This window comes from Neopelma chrysocephalum, unplaced genomic scaffold, assembly GCF_003984885.1.
Source record: "Neopelma chrysocephalum unplaced genomic scaffold, ASM398488v2 Primary Assembly neopelma1_139, whole genome shotgun sequence".
Taxonomy (NCBI): Eukaryota; Metazoa; Chordata; class Aves; order Passeriformes; family Pipridae; genus Neopelma; species Neopelma chrysocephalum.
In genome coordinates, this window is record NW_020897801.1 from 3,203,981 (window position 1) to 3,225,437 (window position 21,457).

Here is a 21,457-nt window from a genome sequence, read left to right on the forward strand (position 1 = left end):
TAGCAGGAAGCAATGGATGGCTTAGGTTACCAGAAAGGAAGAATACTGCTACTACTTTATATGACATATTTACCATTAGCACTGCCTAGATCCCTTGAAAGGGACATTGTTAACCAAAAGGGAGTTCTGCTTTTGCTTGTGCTTCTTGAAGCAGGTTGCAAGATGGGGGGGAAAGAAAATCTAGAAGTTAAACCTCTTGTTGTATTCAAAGGTAAGTTGTTGGATGCAAGCCAGTGGAAGCCATGCAATTAAAACTCTATAAACTGTAAGTAGGAACGGCATTAGGAACTAGAACTCATCAATCACTGATCTGTCAATTCTGACTTTGCTGATCTAAACATGGAGTTTATTTCTCTTGCTTGGGAGATTCCCAGCTATAGGAACTGATTCAGCACAGACTGCTGAGCTCATTCTCAGAGCAATCATTAGCAATAGTCCTTTGAGGCTACGTCATAGTTCTGTCAGTGGTGTGAGCTGACTAATATAATACATCATAAAAGTAGTTTTAAAATATTGCTAACTATCCAAATTACTTTTTTCCATTTCCTAGTCAATTCCATGGATGGTCACTCTTCATTTCTGAATCATCTGTTTTTTCCACTGCTAAAGAAATTATTAACTTTCCTTCTCTTACCTCTCTGCTGCTTCTTACATATTGCTTCCACAGGCTTAATAATCAATTTTGGGATCAACAAGAAGAGCTGTTTGTATTTTTGTCAGCACTGAAATGGCCCACACTGAATAGGAGTAACAAAGAAAGTTGTGCTAGCAAAAGCTTATTTGGTAAAACACTATTTGAACAAAGCAGATACAATTACAACTCCATGCACCAGAAAGCACAAACATTGTAGTCTTCACCAACATACCACCAAGCAAGAAATACTGGAGAGAGAGTATTATAGCCCAAATTTTCAGACTTTGGCATCCAAATGTAAAAATTTAGGGAACAATCAAGGTTCCTAATTATAAGTGTCTAGTGTAATTTTAGACTCTCTCTAATATTCTACCTAGTTTGCAGTTGCTACAACAGTGCTAGCCAGGTTCAGGAATGTCAGTACTGGATATTCTAGGACATATAAAATGATAGCAGAAAACTCTGTTCAGGGACTTGATTTACTCCTCTAATTTCAGATTTGGCTATTCGAACACAAGGCACTTTGACTTTTTCAGAGGTGCTGACACTATCAACGAAACCTCTTTTTTACACTTTTATACTTTACTTTTGGTTTGCAGCTTAATTTAGAAGGAGTCAAAGGCTAATAAAGGCTAATGAAATTGCTATAAACATGAAAAAATCTTGTCAGTGCCCATGAAACATGCTGAACTCATATAACAGCTACAGGCTGTGAGACACACACCATTCTGTTTCATTATAGGTAATATTTACACTGATGTATATTAATGCTGCTGTTATGATTTCTGGTTTATTCAAAAAATCGAAATAAGCCCATTGAAGTTAACGTCTATAGCTTTTCCTTTTCTTTTTTGATACAACAGACAAACTAAACCATGAGATAGTCACACACTTCTAGTTCCTGGTAACTGAGCAACAATGTAATTTCCTGGAGACATCTGCCTTACACAGCTGTACAGCAGCTGGTAAAGTGCAAGCAACATGTAATATGGTTCTTTGTCACTCTCACAAATGGGAGAGATATATCCATTACCAAAAGTCTTAATGTGTGTTATTAATGTTATTAAGCAAATGTAAAACTCAGGAATTGAAAAGCAGCCATTAAAAGTGGGAACCAGCTGTCCAGCAGGTGTCAAGAATAGCCTAAGAAAAAGGTAAATATGAGAAAGAGGGAGACAACCTTAAATCTCAGGCACTGAGCACATAAGGGAGTTAAAGCACCCCTGATGGAATTCATTTCACACACGTTTAGACACCCACAGTGTAAACATCTACACCTGAGCGAGTCACCCGGGGCTGTTTTTATAGGCAAAAAGAAGAAACAGGCACTAATCATCTAAGCTATTTTAGAGTTCTGCAATAGAAACAATCACTAGAATGGTCTCTCTATTCATCTCACATTTAGTCAGATAAATCCCAGTCCCCAGTGTACAAGAGCAGCAGACATAGGTGGGTGTCTGCTGCTCGGTCATCATTTTGCAACTCCAGACGTTCATGTGGGTAGTTTCCAGAAGACAGCAGGGCACTGGCATACCATATCTTCTGGATTGTTTTTTAAGTTTCATCTCTGGTGTCCCCTAACCCTCATACAGGCACAATACTTCAGACAAGTCTTTTCATACACACTTAAACCCCGATATAAAAATGAGTATGTAACTACTCAGAGTAGAATTGGTCACGGGTTTCTTTAAGGAGAATACTTGATTTTTTTTTTTTCTTAGGTTGGTAACAATTGTTTTGCACAGTAATATAGTTGTTTTTCTAAACTCAAGGTTACAGAACTTTGTCAGTGGTAAAAATAGTTTTGTAGCCACTCACTGAATGGTACTAACTGCACATTAATTTAGTACCAGCATCTTGAAATTTGAGTTATGAATTGTTCTGCTGTCAAAGAGACTCCACAATTTCACATTCCATTTCTGTTTGTGTAGGAAAACACTACTCCTGCATAAGACAACTTGTAACAGAAGCTGTAAGTTTGTTAATGGTACATCTGACTAATTGCTGGATAGACTTCTTGCTGATGCTGCCAAGACGCTGTGTGGCCCAGGAGGCTGGCAATGATCCTGGGACACCATGAGCCTAGTTTCATTTCTACAGTGCAATCAAGAATCAGCCTTTCTCTTCTTCTCTCAAAGCACTAGTGGTTCCCCCCAAGGCCACTTGCAGGACAGCTAGAATCAAAATTTGGGACCAATATTTCTTTGAAAAGGCTGTTTCACTTTTCTTGTGTCAACCCGTAGCTTGATTCAAGCTTGACACAGCAACCACTCAGATGCCTTAAAAAAATAAAAGATTCTGAATATTCTGTTCAAACTTTTAAAATCTTAAATGCATACTGATCAATCCATTGCTTTTCAGGATTTCAAACATCTTTCACAAGAGCTGAGCACACATACCACTACTGAGTGTCAGTGGGACACGGATCTCTTTTCACCCCAGAAAAAGTGCAGCAAGACATTTTCGAGTTCAATATTCAAGCACTGAATATTGACTGGTGTCAATCACCAGCCAGATTATCTGTCTAGTTGTTTCTCAGCACGATTGTCTCTCTGTAAAATGGGTTTAATCCTGCCCTCATTTCATAGGAGTGACATTGCTACACTGAAAATAACACCACAATATTATTTCGTTGTAGTCAAATGCTACAGTGAGACTTTGGAGAGATAAACTTGTTTCAGATGTTGCACCGAACTTACTGTCATGGTGAAGATAAAACACTGTACTTACTTCTCTTACACTGGGACTTTCCATCCAGAGGAGGGGTAGCAGGAACCTGGCAAAAAGAAGTATAGGATCATATCATTAAAAACAGAGAGCAAAATATCCAGAAGTAACATTCCTTATAAGAAAAAAAAATAGAACTCACAACACACACACACAAAACCCCAAATAAACAACTACAACAGCCAACAAAACATTTTGTAACTTTCTAGAGTCTTATTTGCAGACGAACTGTTGTAATCAAGTTAAGAGGCTACTATCCCAGCTAAATATTCCTTCTGTATTCAACTCAAGTAGCACTGATGCCTGAAGTGAGCCAACACTGGAACTTTAGCCATTTCAATGAAAATCTGATGTTACAGACTAAACCAACAAAGAAGGGGAGTTTCAGTTAAGGCAATGGACTTGGCATTGAAGCAGTTCTGAACTAATTTGTGTTCTTTGGGATAGAAGAGATGCACACGGTAACTTCTTATCCCAGAAAACTCTGCCTGAGCTTTTGTGCCAGCATCTTGACCACCACAGATAATTAAAAACCTGTTTTCCAAAGGCGTTGGGGCACCTAACATAAACTAAGGAGAAGAGGAAAAAAAAGAAACCAAACCACCATGATTTACCTATTTCCCACTGAAATCCGGGGAAAATGGTTCTAATCTGTGTCTTGGAAATCTGCAATCAGATAATTTATTAATACTGGATTTAGTCTATTAAAAGCTGTGCACTGTTCTCTGTGCACACTAGAGAAACAAATTTGCACAGGTGGTCTTTATTCTGACATTTTCTGGCTTTTTCATCCTAGTTTTGCCTTCTTAAAAATATTAATTGACTCAATTTTTATGCATGCATGACATCTACCAGTCTTTGTAAAACGTGAGATTTTACATGAATAGTGACAGAATTTCCATTCACATTTATACTTGACTGAAAAATGTACGTGATTTCTACCGTGTTACCCTGAATGATAACCCTATCTGTCAATTTAAAAAAATTTTCACTCTTTTCTTACTCCTCACACAGCTTATATCCCTCCAGACACTTTTCCTGTTTGATCTATACACTTCTACAACAAACCTCCACAACTTTAACTTCTCCATCTTTCCTCAGATATCTGTTTTCTTCTATTTCAGTTACCAGTGATCTGGTGTTTCATTTGCTCTGGCTTTCTTTGTGACTTCTGTTACCTTATTTAGCCCTCAAAAACACCCACAGGGAATATTACCTCAGCATCTTATCAGAACCGTAAAGCTGGGGCTACATTTCGGATGTGCAATATGCTATTACAGCACCTTCACGAGGGCATCCTGCACATACCAGGTGAATATTTACTGATGTACTAACAAAATAATGACCCACCTGCCTCTGCTCCTCTCTGGGGCACTTTCTGTCTATAGGGATTGGAATTAACGACAGTCTCTCTGTTCTGCCTGATGTCAGAGCTGAGAAAGGTGTGAAGGATATATAAGAGCCATACTACTTGTCAGCAAGGAAGAGGGAAAAGAATACTCCAGAGCTAGATGCAAGCGTGGAATTGTTGCATGCACCCTTCTTGCTAACACAGACGGGCTCCTCCAGTTAGATCCGTGACCACAAAAAGGTAAACAATTTCCCTTTTTTCTCTAGATGCAGTGCAACAGATGTGCTTTCAGGAAAGCAAAATATCCCTCATTATTAACCAAGAGCATTTTTCAGGAAAAGGCTAAGACACCTACAAGGGAAACTGCACCCAGGACCAGTATTTGAGATGGGATATGTCAGGAAATGCAAACCGGAGATGAGGGGTAGGATTGAAACTACTAGATGGAAAATGAGCATTTACTGCTGAGAGCTATCTGTCCTAAACTGCATTGTGTCACTAAACTTAGGGGGATCATTTTTTCACTCTAGTCTGTGAAAAAGACTAGCTGCTGTTGATTTAGGACAGAATGGGAATCAGTAATAGGATGTGCTGAGAAGTATTTGGGTTTGCTTTCAGTTTTGAATCATTATTCTTTTCAGAAAGTTTGGAAGGAAAGATGTGCAACCTAAAGCTGTCCGTTTTCTTCATTGCACTTTCTGTCACTCTGAGCTGTTTGGAAGCTACACCTATTGAGAAGTGAGTAATAAATAATCATGTATATTTCTTTTTAGGGAAAAAGGTTATTGCATGAACTGCTTTTGCTTTCGTGTCTCAAATAATGTGAGCAAAAATAGAGCTACTCAATTTCACTGGGTATTTTGTTGTTGTTTAAAGATTACTGTCTGTGGCTGATGATCTGTCTGATGGTACTTCTAAGAGACAAGGATGGATATTGCCAGTAATGTCACAGAATACACTCTCAGGACTTAGTGAGGAAATGCCAGAACAACCAGCAGCAAAGACAAGAAGGTATTGATTTTCCTTGTTTCTTCTAGTCATATCAGACAGGATTAAATTATGAAGTAAACTTTGTGCCAGTGATATCCTATTACTTGAGACTCTTCGTCTCTGCTGTTTATTCTCAAAAAGAGAGTAAAATATCCTTCTTCTAGTAAATAGAGCTTTTCTGTAAGCATAAAGATCAGCTTTTCTGTAGGCGTAAGATTAGGGCATTCAGGGGAGAAAGTGAAATCCAGAGACAAAAGTTGCAGATCTTTTAATCCCTTTACAATTATAATGCTTTTATGAATTACAAAGGTTACAAATACTACAATACCTCGAGAAGAAAGGCATATTTGGAAAGTGTCTCCTTTTTTTAAAAATCTCTCACATTTCCAAGCCTGAAGGGGGAAAAAAAGAAAATATATCCTTCTTCATACTAATGCTCTGCTAGAATGGAATTGTTTTATAACATAACTGTCTCCTGGAAGTAATTTTTCATTACAGATTTAGATATCAATTTATTCATGGGAAGAAGGAAAAGAAGCAATTGATATGATAGCATTTGTCTGAAATGCATTCATATTTATAAATTCATAAATCCAGTTTCAGGTAACTTTTTAATGAATAAAAAAAATTTCAAGAAATATTTGTAGTTCGTACTTAAAGAGAAGCAGCACTCAACTATTCACAGAATCATCAAGGTTGGAACAGACCTTCAAGTTCCTCTAGTTTTGTCAGGCTTTTGATTGAATTTCTTTCAATGACAATTCTGCTATGGATAGTTTCAGTAAATACACATGTCTACAAAGTTGCCTGTGCCTTTCTCTTTGAATATATATTTTAAAATATTATTATATGACAACTCTGTTATCTTCCAAAATATGTTATAATAGTGATTAATTTCTCATATTTTTACAGCTATCACTTTAAAAAAATAAAAATAAATAAACCCCAAACAACAAAACAACAAAAATAACTGTAATATTCAAAGACAAGGCATCACCTTTCTGAGCCTGGGATGCCTTATCTGCTTTTTTGGAGCCTTGGACAGTATCTCACTGGGTGAACTGTCTCATCAAAGCACTTATTCATTTAAGGGTTACAGATCAGAGAGCTGACAGGTACAGTAGGTTCAGTCAGGCTACACATGAGAAAGAAACCTAGCAGCTTTCTGTAAGGGTTGGAGTTTTACACTTGGAGTACCAGGACCTGATTTTGTACCTTTAATGAAAAAGTGAATTCTGCCTCCCCAAACAAATCAGGATCTCCATAAGAACCAGCTGCCGTTTGAACCTCCTATGTTAAGGACTTGCTTAAACTCTTAAAATCAATAGAAGTACCCATGAAAATCTAAGGGAAGCTAAATAAAGCCCTATCCAACCATTTCATTTAAGTACAACTACATATTTAAAATATTAATTGCTTAGAAATTGCTGCCTATCTACCGATGAAGAACCAGTAATATAGACATTTTTCTCACAATTGCTATTCCATTTGGATTCTTAGATCAATACAAATAACTTTAAAAGGCTACATAACATTTTAGATAACATGTAATATTCAATAGGAAAAGGAACTCATTGCTAACTGCTGAGTTTCAAACTGGGAAAGTGTCACTCTTCACACTGAATTTTTGCTGTAAATTGGTGTCTAACTCTACATCAGCATGAAGAAGTTCAAGAAAATTAACAATAACTCAACAGACAATCTCAGCAAGCATTTCTGTCTGAAGGAGCAACATAGTGGTCAAAGAAACAAAGTTGAAAACCCAAGCTCTCTCAAGCTAGTAGTTTTATTGTGATTTAAAAAAAAAGTAATAATCTCATGCTATATAAGTTTTACATGGGGTTCTGTAAATGGTCTATTGGTTCACCTATTTGTAGATATGGATCCTTCCACAGACACTCTTTAAAGTATCATCTAGCAAATCATTATCTCCTACCACTACAGCACTTTCAAATTGCTGGTGTTTTCAACAAAGATGTGGCAGCTTTTTGGTAATGATGAAATCTCTGTTTAGTCAGAGCTGAGTGGTAGAGAGACAGAGCTAAGGACCATTTTAAGTGGTACTGAGGTTGGCAGAAGCTGGCAACGCCTGCCACCTCTCATAATGTGTGGTGCAACTGGGAGAAAGAGTCTTTGGGCTCATTCCATTTGATGTGGACTGGAATATCACCATTCACTTCAGTGAGAGCGGGATATGACTCTGTGGTAACAAGAGACCTAAATAAATGTTAGTGCCTGTCATTATGTTAGTAATCCTCATGATATCAGCAAAAGCTCTAAATAGATTTAGAAGTTCAGCTTGAAGTTAAACATTTAGTCATTGCTTTCACTTAGTGTATAATCTATACTATCATTACAGGTTTTCTAGATGTCACAAACTGCTATGCAGAATATCAATAAAAAACGACATATGACTGTTGAGGTCTCTGCATTTAAATAACCCCCACCATTAAAACTGATAATAGATACAGCGCAAGAATTTTTTTTCAGGCACAAAGTAGGTGGTGGGAAGATTGTAATGTTCCTGTATTTGTGCACATCTTAAAAGAACTCCCACATTAGCACAGCTCAAGTGACTATTAGCAGTGGCACACTCCCTATTGCTCATCATTTGACTTAATCTTGGCTCTTTTTGTCTCACCTTGGGTAGTCACCACCTGGAGAAGCGGAAATGCAACACTGCTACGTGCGTGACACAGCGCTTGGCCGACTTTTTGGTTCGTTCCAGCAACAGCATCGGAGCAATTTATTCGCCTACAAATGTGGGGTCCAACACGTATGGAAAGAGGGACATTGAAGGGCTATTAAGCAGAGAATCCCCAAAAGATGCATAGCTTTAGGGTGTTAAGGTGGCTACCGATACAGTTTTCATTAGGAGCTCAGATTTTAATGTATCAATAACCTCTTGGTCATTTATTACTTGTACAGTCTTAACAGTGCCTTGTTTTCTGTGTGTGTGTGTGTGGGTACGTGATTTATGTTCACCATTTCACTATGCATGCACAAGGACATGCATAGGTTATCCTTTCAACTCCATTAAGAATTCCAGAAACCTGCTTGTCAAATTCTGTTGTAAAAAAATAAATATATCTATCATGATAATAAATGGAAAAGTAATTGCAACAGGGGCTTTTTTATTATTATTATTATTATTAAAATGATGAAAAACATAACCATGATGTGTATGTCTTTATAGTCACAGTTTGGTAAGAGAAAAAAAATCATCTTAATTAAAGAACAGCAAATATCAGAATGCTAGCAAAAGTTATGTCCTAATGAAAGTAAAACAGAAGAATCTTCTGGGTTTGAAACATCTGCAGCATCTTGTTCTGCACAACTGAAGGAACAATTAGATGAGACAAGATGGCTGCATTGTGCACCATAATCCTATGATTATGCAGTTCTCTGACTGGTCTCTTTCCACTCTAACATGCACTGAGCAAGTAGAAGTGGTCTTGCAGCACAGACATCTGTAACTACCGAGCAGGGTGATGAGAATAATGAGCTTTTAGATATGAATACCAGAAAACTCAGTTAACAATCCAGCAGAAACTCCTGTCCTTGGGTATTCCTTTCCTTGAACTAGAGCGACAAAGGGAAGAGACAAAACCCATGAGCAGTTATAACATCAAAAGGTATCAGAGGAACAGGGTAAATTTGTGCGCTGGCATATTTATATTGCTACCAAAATTCGAGAAAACTATTTTAGAGATTGGCAGACCCGAATGAAAATTTGACAGTGTTATTTTTTTCTACCCCAGCCCAGTATCTGTGCAGGCTTAAAAAATGTGTTTGTTCCTTTAAATTGCTAAGCAAACTTCAAAAGAGATTACACCCTGTATCACAGCAATGGTTGTTTTATCTATCATTTTCTCACTGAAGGCCTCACTATCATCTGAAAAACATTATTGTCCAATTATGAAAAACATTCAGCAGAAGCTTAGTTCTGGAGAAGCAAATTAAATCTTAATAATTGCCTTCAGTATTTGAGGTATAAAATATACCTCAAAATAGATAAATTTTTGCTAAGTTTAATGTTAAATGGCATATTCTCTTCATTTCACAAATAGTACATGGGAATTAAAATTACTGCACAGAATTTCTGCTGTAAAAGTGTTACTGATTACTCTCTTTATTGAGGAAAGTTTCAACTTTCATTAATGTTCTAATGGATATTTATTCTGATTTTTATTGAGAAAACCATTCATATGGTATTAAAGTTGTCTAATATTTCTACCAGCTTGAAATCCTTTCCATTCAAGTTACTTTTGAGTTATGTTACACAACCATAGTGTGCTTAATTTGTTTTCCAGCTAGAATATTTATTTTTCAGAAAATGAATGAGAAAGTGACAGGACAGCTTTGAAGTGTCACTGTGACACTGTACAGAGGAGTAACCAAGTGAAGCCTTCCCTGTAAGTGGATGCTGATTTCTAAGCTGATCCCGACCTGAAATACCTGCAATGCTTCATGCACCAGCTTTTGCTCTTTCAGTTCCCATTTGGCAAATCACAAGAAAGCACAGGCTGCCTAAGCACAGGGTCAGTGGAACTGGATACATTATTTTCTGCCTTGTGCACTCCTGAACCTGGTGGATTTGACACTAACATGTGTTTAATATTGGTTGTAGTATTTGGCAAATACTGAAAATTACTACTCATCTAAATCAGTGAAACCACAGAGAGGGATAAGAGAGATATCAATAGCTCAGAAGGTGACCATCTCACCTATCTCCAGCTGCTCTTTGTCTCACCAGTTGTCAGTGCTGTCCTGAAATTTGGTGGAGAAAGACAGCTACTCCAAATTCATCCCAGCTTAGACATCTATTTTGGGGTGGGATGAATCACTCTTGAACTGCCTCCATTTCTTCCTTGACGATAGTGTCTAGACAATTAGCTGAAAATGAGCACTTAACTTTAAGATAACTGGAGTTAGGTGACAGGAATCTCATCTGCAATTGGTATGAACTGTTCAAACTAAAAAAAAAAAGAAAAAATCTGGTAAAAAAACACAACACCAACACATCAGACTCCAAATCAACTCATATTCTGAACAACATTAGTTAATTCATCAGTTAGAGTATCTTGAGAAACTGCCTACACTGAGACTTGTTTTCCCATATATGCCCCTGAGAACACAACTCTGCTACCCTGCCCCCTTCTGTGTAGTTACCACTGACTGCACTTAGGCCCCTTAGAGAAGAAGGATCTAGTCATGGTAAGCTTGGATGCAAGCACAATCCTGAGAGAATGGGCCAGGAAAAGAGTGGATTTAAAAAGAAAAATTAAAATAATAATAATAAAAAAAACCCCACACACACATACAACCCCCCCTCCACATTACAAATAAGTATTTACACATCACTTGATCAGAACCCCAAACAACATAACTTCAGACATTTCAGAACATGAAGACTGCTAGGTGAAGCCTAGCAGTCTTAAGTGCCTCTATACATTTTTTAAAATCTCAATATATATTTTTCTGCCTCTTCAGGGACATCAATTTTTTTTGCGAATCAAGTCTTACATTGATTGTGTTCCTTTTCAATTCTTCTGGATGCCCTATATCTTTCAGAGAACATGCAAGAAAAGAAAAAATACAAAAGAGGAAAACCAGGAATGTATACAACATGATAAACATGGCTATATTCCCATTAAAAAAATAAAAATTCTAGATATCTGCTTTTTAGTGTGTTCTATTAAGTTGTGTTTAAAAAGGGAAGAATAGGGACATAATATTGAATCTCACTAAATGAGAAGGGGAAGAATAAAAATCATCAAACAAGCAAAAGGAATTTTTTTAAAAAAAGGTGATATGAACATGAAGAATGTTTTAAATGGAGTAGTGGGCCCTAGGGTCTAATATTTCTAAGGAACTATGACAGCTTCATAAAAGACAGAATTTATATTTTTTCATGATGAATAGAGTTGAGGTAAGAAATTGATTTCACTTGTAAATGCTTGTGCTAAAACTAAGAAAGCACACAATATACATGGAATATAAAATGTATTCTTATTTAATAGTAAATTTTGAAGGAATAGTTTCCATTTCTATTAAGACAATATACCTAGTTTTCAGATAAGTAAATTTCTTAGTGAGAGTTTTAAAAACTAGGTTGGCAAAGCTTCCATTCACTTGCAATGGGACAAGTTATTAGAAAGTCTGGATTCTACGGAATGGCTTTCTAAAACTATTTGAAAGTTAATACATTGATACTATGAATAAAATCTTTTTCCTGCAATGAACTATTGCACATCTTCAGTACCTGCCATCTTCGCTTTCTAGAATTATGCTGGGTTTGACTCAGTTAGCTCACTTACAAATACAGTTTGACAGGTATGGTAGACTTTTTGTAGAGTTACAAGGTTAAGTAATTTTGTTGTCTAGGTTCATTACTATATAGAAAAGGGACTGCTCTACATTGCTTTTGCAATGCAACTAGCAAAGCTGTGGTTAGGTGTGACACACCTCCTTGCTGCATACAGAATAATCATTGAAGTAACATGAAATAGAACCTCTCTGTGGGATGTGACAACTTCTATTCCAATCACGTTACTGTTATCTCTATTTCCCTACACTCAGAAAAAATCCCACACTGAAAACCCAAATATTTTGAGACTCAGAATAACCAGGCTCAAACTCAGACCTGAAATCCACCACTTAAACTAAGCTCCAGTTTAGGAACAAAGCCCCCAAAATCTGGATTTTCTACAGTTTTCCTGAAAACTTTTGACAAATTGTTTTCCAGCTTCAATTGCTATGAAAACTGTTTATCTCTAATTAGATTCAGTTCAGAATTGTTTCTCTAACTAAAACCTATCTTGAAAGCAAAATGTTAAAAACCATCTTGAACTAGGAATCATATGTGCCATCAAAAACTGAAAGTCATGACACCAGAAGCTCACTAAACAATGAGACAACAGTGATAATAGTTAAAATAGCTGTTCACTGTGCAAGAAATTGTCTTCTTGAATGCTAAAATATCTGAACAAAAAGAACAGATTCAAATGCACTTTATTCCTAACAATAGGGCTGAGTAACAATCATGCCATAAAGTCACTATTTTCCAGAAATGCATTTAGAAACAAAAAATAAGTTTAATTATTCAAATTCATAATCTTAGACCTGCCCCTACTATAATAACTTTTTTTCCTCCATCTTAAAAGGCTCTTTCTGATCCTGCGTTAGAGACAATGAAACTGTTTCTTATATGTTCTTTTACAATATCCTTAATATAAATTATTACAGCACAGGTAGCCTGAGATCTGCTGCAGAACAGCTGGTGACACCAAGGGTGATGGAAACTGAATTGAAATTCTTTAATCCCAAGTTTTGATTAGTGCATCATCTATGTGGTGGGGCTTTATTATTTTGCTTTTTAAAAGGAATTAATATACTGAGATGTATTAAAATAATTGGAGTTGTGTTAAATAGATCATTACATATGTGAATTTAAATACTTGGAATAATTTGAAATGAAATCCTACTCAATATGATTAAAATAGGATTAAAATCAGAACCTGTTTATTATTATTATTTACACTCTCAACAGAGGCAGATCACTTTCTTCAGATAGAACCAGTCCTTATTCATTAAGCAGTCCCTTTGGAAGGAGCTAAACTGGGACTTGCCTGCACTAAGGGAATTGTGCAAAAATTTAAGCAGCCTGTGATTCATTGTCAGTGATGATTCCTGGCTCTTGGCCTTGTGTAACCTCATTCAGTTGTCCTCAGCCCATCGATCCAGCCTGCTCAGATCCCTCTTCAGAGCCTTCTTTCCCTCCAGCACATCAACACTACTGCCTACTTGGTGTTGTCTGCAAATGTACTGCAAGTGCAATAGATCCCCTCATCCAGATCACTGATAAAGATATTAAACAGTACTGGAGATTTCCATATTTCCAGACCCAGAGCAAGTTAGCAGGACCTGTTTCCTGTTCTGGAAATAGTGCCTTGAAAGATGCTGCTGGAGTAAGAGGCCATCTCCTGTACTCCTTGGGAGCTGCTGGCTCCTCAACCAATCTCAAAAACCAGGCTGGTTCCCCAGAATTTGGTGTTTCAAATATCTGCATGCAGCACTTCCCTCAGTCTGTGTTAAATGGACATACTACAAATTTCCAGGAGGAGGCAGGAATGCTGCTCACAATTGCAAGATGTTGGGGAAGCCACAGTGCAAGTCATCCTTACTTTTCCAGCTTCTCCTTTGATTTTCTGAGGTTAACCCTGCCTCTCCTTCCTTCTTGAGGAAGACTTACTAAGCGAGGATTTTCTAAAAAACATTATTCTTGAGTCCATAGTTATTTATTGTAACTAAGTTTTTTTTTTTTAATAGGAGACCTTTCCCCAAATTGAAGAGCAAATGTTGTCACTGATTTTTCCTACAATTTTTTCCCTAGTGTTACAGTATGACTTTCCCAGGGCCTCTGGGATGCACTCCACCTGCTAACATGCAGCTTACACAACGGGAACAAAGTTAGACCAGATGTCAGTGTGTTTGGAAAAGACCTAATCAAAGTGTTGTTAGATGAACCCAGAGAATGTAAACAGTAAAGAAACCTATCTTAGTGCTACAATTTATGTCTGGAAGAAAACAAGGTTGTTTTTCTCTTTGCTCATCTGGTGTTTTCCCAGCTCAAATCCAGGCAAACGAAAGACAGCCTTGAAGGCATCAGTACCAGTTCTGTAAACACAGACACTGACTGAGTCTAATGTAGCACAGAACTACTAAACCATGATACCTGGAATTGAAAAATTGCAGGAGAAATCTGCTTCATCCTAATATTCTCCCTCTTCATTGCACACCTTAGCAAACATAACTCCTGTGAATCACCACTCACGGTTGTGAATGAAAGTAATTCAAACCCCAACTCCTTCCACACTTTTTACATTAAACTGGCACTGGAGAAGGATGAATGACTCTGCAGAATGATTTCCATCAGCTTCACTCTAAGTATCAAAGAACCACAGAATGTCCTGAGTTGGCAGGGACTCACAAGGATCATCGAGTCCGACTCCTGGCCCTGCACAGGACCATACCCAAGAGTCACACCATGTGCCTGAGAGAGTTGTTCAAATGCTTCTCAAACTCTGTCAGGCTTGGTGCTGTGACCACTTCCCTGAGGAACCTGTTTCAGAGCTCAATCACCTTCTGGGGGAAAAACCTTTTCCTAATATCCAACCTAAATCTCTCCTTACACAGCTTCATACATATAACTTTAAACTGGATCAGCCTGAGTGTCTGAAAGGAAGCTATGCTCTGGAGGATAGTTAAGACAGTGTTTTTTTCCAGAAGAGTATGCTGTAAAACTTATTCCATAAAATCAAAAAAGAAATCACTCTGTCCCTAGTAGGGTATACATGAATTCAGGCCTCATTCTATATTTTTACTGTCCCTTATGGGATGCTGAACTAAGTGTAGGACCCCAGCTGTCATCTTCTTGCAATTCCTTAATTTCACCACCATTTTGCACCCCAGAATCCTCAGCAAAGGTATGCCTCATAAGATAGATCATCATAACTAGGGTTTGTGCTACTGAACTTCACAATAGTTTGTCCAGCAAGATCACTCCCACCAGGAGGGATGTTTCCCCTCTCACTCAAGAGCACAACACAAGAGAAGCTGGACTGCAAATGCCTTCCTCCTAACAGCTGGAGGTTACAGGCTGAGACTCTTAAGTCCTGCTATAGGACTCAGACTGGCAGTCCTATAGCAGGCAAACCACCTCCATTTTAGGCACTGTAACTCTCCAGCCTGGCTTTTGCTCCTTCTTTTTTTTTTCCTTCTTGTTTTGGGAAAGTTTGAAGGGGGGAAAAATATCAATTAATAAATACCCATTGCTTTGAAAACAGTATAACCTAGTCAGCACAAGGAGCCAAGGGAAAAGATAATGGAATGTTTTCCAAACCTGTAGACAGAAACAACTTCAAACAAACAACAGACTCTCAGTCACAAGAGGAGTCTGACTTGGATGTACAACTCAGGCAGCTATGCAGAAATGAAAACTTTGCAACAAAATGGTGAATACATTTTTGTTGCTATTTTTTTCCCCAAAAATGTCACAGCTACTTTCAGAGACCTGTATCAAAGTGTTCAACCTTAACAAATCTGTAATCTCCTTCAAACACATTTCACCACATATTCAGGTAGTTATTTCACAATACATTTAAAATTGTAGAGGGCACCTATAATTTCTGATGTGATTTTTCAGAAAAATAACGTTTATGTTAGGACCTCTATCAAGTCATGCAGGATAAATCACAGAATTATAGAATATCCTGAGTTGGAAGGATCCACAGGGATCATCAAAGCCCAACTCCTGGCCCTGCAAAGGGCAGCCCCCAGAATCACACCACGTGCCTGAGAGCCTTGTCCAAACTCTTCTTTTTACAAAAATTGGCTAGAAAAAATAACATTAGTAAACTAGGAAATAAATTCTGAATCAACTTCCATACCCCAAAACAGTGGCATTTCATATCACTTACATCAATAACAAGAGCAAAACTGACACTTTGTGGGGGTTCTGCAGTGAGGCAGCAGCAAAGAGCATTGGCATTCAGACCATTCCATTCACACTTTGTCTATGTGCGTGTGCATGCACAGGTGTAAACACAGCACAGGACAAAATTCTGCAGCTTTAGGTAAATAGGAACTTCCTCTTTGGTTTTCATTTGTGGGATAACACACTGAAGTTCCCAGTTTCTGGTGAGCTTAAACTGATTAATCCAACTTTTTATTGTTTGCAATACTATTGCCAGAACTAATGCCAGTATTAATTTTTATCTTTCTAACAAATTCTTTTTGTCATAATTCTTTTTGATGGGTGCCAAAAAGATAAGAATATCAAAAGAGTTTTAAATCAGGACACATGTTACTACCTGGTCTGGGAGATGGGGAAGAATGAGCTAAGAAGCATAATTTATTAATATTGTAATCATTGACCTTGCAGGTAAAGTAGGAGAAAATGAAGGATAGCATGATGCCACTCAGAAGGCACCTAATCAGCAGCCTGGAAAAAAATCTGAGACATAAGAGAAAAGAAATAAAAGCTAAGAAAAAAAGGGAACTCTATAGGTGGTAGAGCTAATTTTTGCATCTTTTGAGACCAAGATGCATCCCAAGGATTCACACCAGCACAAGAACTAACACTCTTGTCTGACTCTCAGGACTCAAAGAAGATCATAAACTTGAAAAGGTCTTCACACAGGAGCTAGTTTCATTCCAGAGGTGAAAATCTCAATTTCTTAGTTTAATCATCATATTAAGTAACAAGTTTGAGTAAAGACTGCAGGATTTAGCTTATTGCCACTACATGTCTACAGAAAGAATCAAGATTGTGCATGTTTTAAGAAATTCTTTTCTTTACCCTCTATTCAGAATCACAAGCAAGAGACTTGAGTGACATAAGTCAATGGTCATAAATTTCACTGCTCATGTATTACTCTACATTTATTTATATATCCTGCCAGGGACTGGAGATTGGGTAGGTGACTGATGCTAAGGTTATAAATTGCCTAGAGAAGAAAACTAAACACAGTTGTGAACTTCCTCCTCATCCAAACACATCCATCACATTCTAACAATATGAGTGCAGTTATAATCAAAACTGATCTGAACTTTTTCTTTAATCCAGACATCTGCATCCAATGCATATTCACTGACAAAAACAAGATTTTTGAGTTTGTTGGCTTGTATTACCGCAGAATTAAATAACTAGAGAACTAGCACAAATCACTGTGACACTGGCTTTTCTTGTGTTTTCCATATCCTATAGAATTTTTTTTTCCGACTCAAAGTTTGCATAGTATCTTATAACTGGAATCAAAATATTCATCAAACAAGTTGCCACAGACTGTGAACTTGCTATTCTACATGTTGGGTGCCACCCTATGCCTCACAATCTCTCTATGAAATATCTGTTTCAAAAAAAAAAAATCTGTTGATAAAGCCATTTCCTTTGGGTAGTACATTTTGCTGACACAAGCAGCTTGGATTGTCAGAGTACTGTGGAATTCTCCTCTGCAAAACAGCAAGTTTGATACCCAAATCCATGTGAGTCTTCAGAGATGTCATTTGGTCAGATCAACTTTTCAAAGCAAAACTGATTAACAAAGTCACACATCAGGTGATGTTTAGATACAAAGCAAGTCCCAATAAAGCCCAAGTGCACAAGCAGAAGATAAAGCATGAATATTTTTTCTAAGGATATATCACTCAATACCACCCACTACCATTCTCTGTTTAACCTCTTATTGCATTTACTGGTGCTAGTCACTCATACATACACTCTTTTAATCTGTGTCCTTTTCCCCCATTTTCTGTGCAATGCTCTTACTTTTCAATGCATTAAAGGTTATTTATTGTTGCAGCCACAGAACACTCCCCCTGCACTTATATTGCCCCAATATGCAGTGAACAGTAATAAGACAGCCTTCTCCTCTCCAGCTGCACGCAGCTCTTCCCCTAAACATTGCTTTTTGGGAGATTTGATCTCCACATCCTGAGTTTGGAGCAACCTGGTTTCCCCTGCTCAATTGCTTTTAACCAGTGCTATCACTCCCCTCTCTTCATAGAAAAGACAGCAAATGAAATCCAACCTGGTCACAGGGCCTTTTCTTCAGCTACAAGATTCCTCCTTCAAGTCTACTGCAAAGACCCCTTCCCCATGCCCTGAGCCCCTCTCACCTCCTGTCTCTTATGAATGCCATTGCTCAGCCTGCCTAGATCTCCATGGCACCACATCCATCCAATCCTTTGGTTCCCCAGTACTGGTATGGCCTCTGCTCTGCTGTCCCTCCAGTCTCTTGGCCCCTACACTATTCCAGAGACTCATGTCAGCTATCCTGCTATATGTTACTTGAAATACATAAATCAGCACAAATATATTTCTTGGAATACATAAATCAGAGCCACCTGGAATAGGAGTCTGCTGCTACTGCCCAAAGAATCAAGGGAAAACAGAAATGGCCAGACTGGCTGAGCACTTTAATACAATTACACAGCTGAAGCCATACACAAATACAACTGTTATACCCCAAAGGAAACTAAAAATACAAGTTTTCTAGTGAAGCACAGAACAGCATCAGCTTCCACAAATGACACTTTGTCATAACTGGACTGGTAATGATTGCTCTGAGCCCACAGTATGACAAGAACATGAAAGTCACTTCTGATGACAAGGCAGAAGGATCTCAGTGCCCTCATCACATCCCCATTACCAAAACCAACCCCTTCCTCCCTTCTACCTCCACATCACCAGCACAGAGCCAGTTCCTCACTGCCAAGCCATGGGGTACTGATTGCCACCCACACTCACCCTTGCTCCAGGCTGCACCTGACAGAGGGGCTGGAGCTGAGCAAATAAGAGCTGCAGCCCCACACTGCCCAGAGAGTTCTCCACTCCTCCCACACCCGAGTCCACTCTCTCCAGCAGAGCAGCAACATCCAAGTCCAGTGTTCCAACTGCTCCTCTCTCTCTCAAAGAAAACTTAGGAATAAAAGCAGCTGTGAGTCAGGAAGACAGCCAAGTTTGTTTGCCCTTGAAAGGAGGTGGTCACACAGAGTGAAAGACAAAATGGGCAGAGAACTCCTAAGGAAATATATTCACCCTAGTATCTTCTCTGGGCACAAGTCAAACACTCCACAAGTTGGGCAGCAAGACATCACCTTCACAGTCCTCAGGTAAATTTCTTTTGTGCTTTATACACAAATGAAGGAAACCCTAACATAAGGGCATACACATTGCCAAGGAGGAAACACCTTACTGATGGGTTGAGGTTCCCTCTCACTGACATAATGTGTAAAAGGGTCAAATGGTTCCTTTACTTAGTGCCAGAAATGTCCTCAGAATATAGTGGCAACTTCTATAAGCAACAGGCTTACAATGATTAAAGGCTTAAAATAAGTAAGTTTGAGAGACAGAAACTTAAATCACACATATATGTGTACATTTGCAATAGCGCTCATAGCGGACTCCTGCAAGTCAGCAGAAGGGCATTTCCACAGAATTAAACTTTTGGAAAATGGAAAATACTGGGATTAAACACTTGGAGAGCAGGAAAAATGTTTTCTTCCTCAGGTCAGCCCCAAAGCGTGAAAAACAGAGTCAGAGAAGCCTGGTTACCCACCACTTCCCTTGAAAATTTCGGTTGATGGCACTATAGTAGGCTATAAAGGGAGTGAAAGACAGGGACACCTTCACACTCTGGCCAGAAAAAAACTTCCAGGTAGGTGATAAAGCTGAGAGTAAAGATTTTTATTTCTCAGCATGAATGTGGTTCATTTGCCAGGGTACAAAGCCCCCCACATTCCCTTGCTTCCTTCCTTCTGCCAGGAGAGCAGTTTGGAAGATACTCTCCCAAGCCCTCCATTTTTGTTTAATCAGACTGAATCATCAAGTTAGGTTTTATTACAAAACTAAGAAACTTAACAGATTTGCTACAGATTAACAAACTGACTCCCTAGATGAAATATCAGCAATGAGAATCAACGTAAACTGATTAAAAAGGGCCAAGGCGTATTAAACAGAGGGTAAACAACAACTCAACAGATGTTCATATCTGATGGTTACAGGTTTCAGAGGAACTTGAACCAGCACAGGAAAGTGGAAAGGCTGAGTTGGGGGAGAGGATGTAGGAAATAATATTGCTCATGCTGTAAAGTGCCTTTAGCCATCGAGTAATCTAATCACTTCAGTGACACTCCTTTTTTTGGAAAATACATTTAAAAAGTAGCAAAACACTACCAAAATAAAAACAAAAGCCTCAGTGAATGGAATTGAACAGGAGGAAGGGCTGAAGAGAAGTAAAAAAGCACTAGGCAATGAAATGTTAATTAAAATCACATACAGCTCTTAATAAAAAGAAAATAATCATATGAAAAGTCGGTGAGCTAGACAGAGAGAAATTAAGGTGGGGGGAGGGAAAAAAAGGAAAATAAGTTGAAATTGAGAGTAGTAATATAATTTTTCAACACACAGTCCGGAGAACAGAAAGATACCTCAGAGGCTGTTTATATCTTAAGTACCCACAGGAAAGATAAGAAAAGTTAAACTGGAAGAGACATTCAAAGGATATAGAAAGTGCTAATCAGATAGCTCATGAGCAATTAATTAAGAGAAAAAAAAATTCACTCACACTAAGGTCTGCAAACCAAAAAAAAAAAAAAAAAAAAAAAAGGCATCCAGACAGGGTTCTGAAATACTTTTTACCATGCTCCAGTGTACATATTTCTCTGCAAATATAAATAGTAATGATGGGAACTAAAGAGCTCTATGTTAACAGGAATATAGTTCTGAATATGACATCTTTTGTATTGGCAAAAGTAACAGAAGGAACCAGCCAACCTAAGAAAAGACAAATTCTCCTCCACTAAAGTGCCCAAGGCAATTGGAAGGGAATGAAGCTGTTCCTTACATCTAAAATCCCACATGTTGAGATATATATCTGTGCTCAAGGGGATTTACATTACAAGAATGCCATCAGAGTTTTATCTTATGACTCAGGCCATTTAAGTGGAAATTTAGTCAATTATTCTTGATAGAAATAGCTTCATCCTTTTGTTGTTGTTTTAGGGACTGATTTGGTTCACTATGGAAATTTAATGAGTAACACTAACTTCCAGAAAAAATACAAAATTGAAACTGTGCAGTCTTTTTCCTAGTAGAAAAAGGAAAAATGAAATTTAACAGATTTCATTTTCATAATGGAATCTATTAAATTCATTGTCTTGGGAGATTAAGTCTCTTTTTCAAATTGAGG

The 21,457-nt window shown here is 37.9% G+C and overlaps 2 protein-coding genes across 3 annotated transcripts in view; one reads left to right on the forward strand and one right to left on the reverse strand.

The window, feature by feature from the left end:
* Positions 1-19,155, reverse strand: part of LOC113975546 (solute carrier organic anion transporter family member 1A2-like) — a 46,306-nt gene extending 27,151 nt beyond the window's left edge. For both annotated transcript variants that reach the window (XM_027699700.1, XM_027699699.1), the window contains exons 1-2: positions 19,015-19,155; positions 3,365-3,410 (exon numbers count right to left, since the gene is read on the reverse strand). In XM_027699700.1, coding sequence (XP_027555501.1) covers positions 3,365-3,410; positions 19,015-19,142 — 174 coding nt within the window. In that variant the 5' untranslated portion in view covers positions 19,143-19,155. The remainder of the gene's footprint in view (positions 1-3,364; positions 3,411-19,014) is intronic.
* IAPP (islet amyloid polypeptide) lies at positions 4,306-8,825 on the forward strand. Its single transcript, XM_027699705.1, has 5 exons — positions 4,306-4,672; positions 4,793-4,952; positions 5,354-5,450; positions 5,589-5,723; positions 8,353-8,825. The coding sequence occupies exons 3-5, from the start codon at positions 5,371-5,373 to the stop codon at positions 8,534-8,536; spliced, it is 399 nt and encodes a 132-aa protein (XP_027555506.1). The 5' UTR covers positions 4,306-4,672; positions 4,793-4,952; positions 5,354-5,370; the 3' UTR covers positions 8,537-8,825.
* Positions 19,156-21,457: the final 2,302 nt, after the last annotated feature.

What these genes read in the sequence shown, in the direction of transcription:
- IAPP (XM_027699705.1), top strand. Translation starts at nt 5,371, where the DNA reads ATGTGCAACCTAAAGCTGTCCGTTTTCTTCATTGCACTTTCTGTCACT. An exon ending in GAAGCTACACCTATTGAGAA is followed by an intron (nt 5,451 to 5,588) that starts GTGAGTAATAAA and finishes TGTTGTTTAAAG; the next exon opens with ATTACTGTCTGTGGCTGATG. An exon ending in CCAGCAGCAAAGACAAGAAG is followed by an intron (nt 5,724 to 8,352) that starts GTATTGATTTTC and finishes CACCTTGGGTAG; the next exon opens with TCACCACCTGGAGAAGCGGA.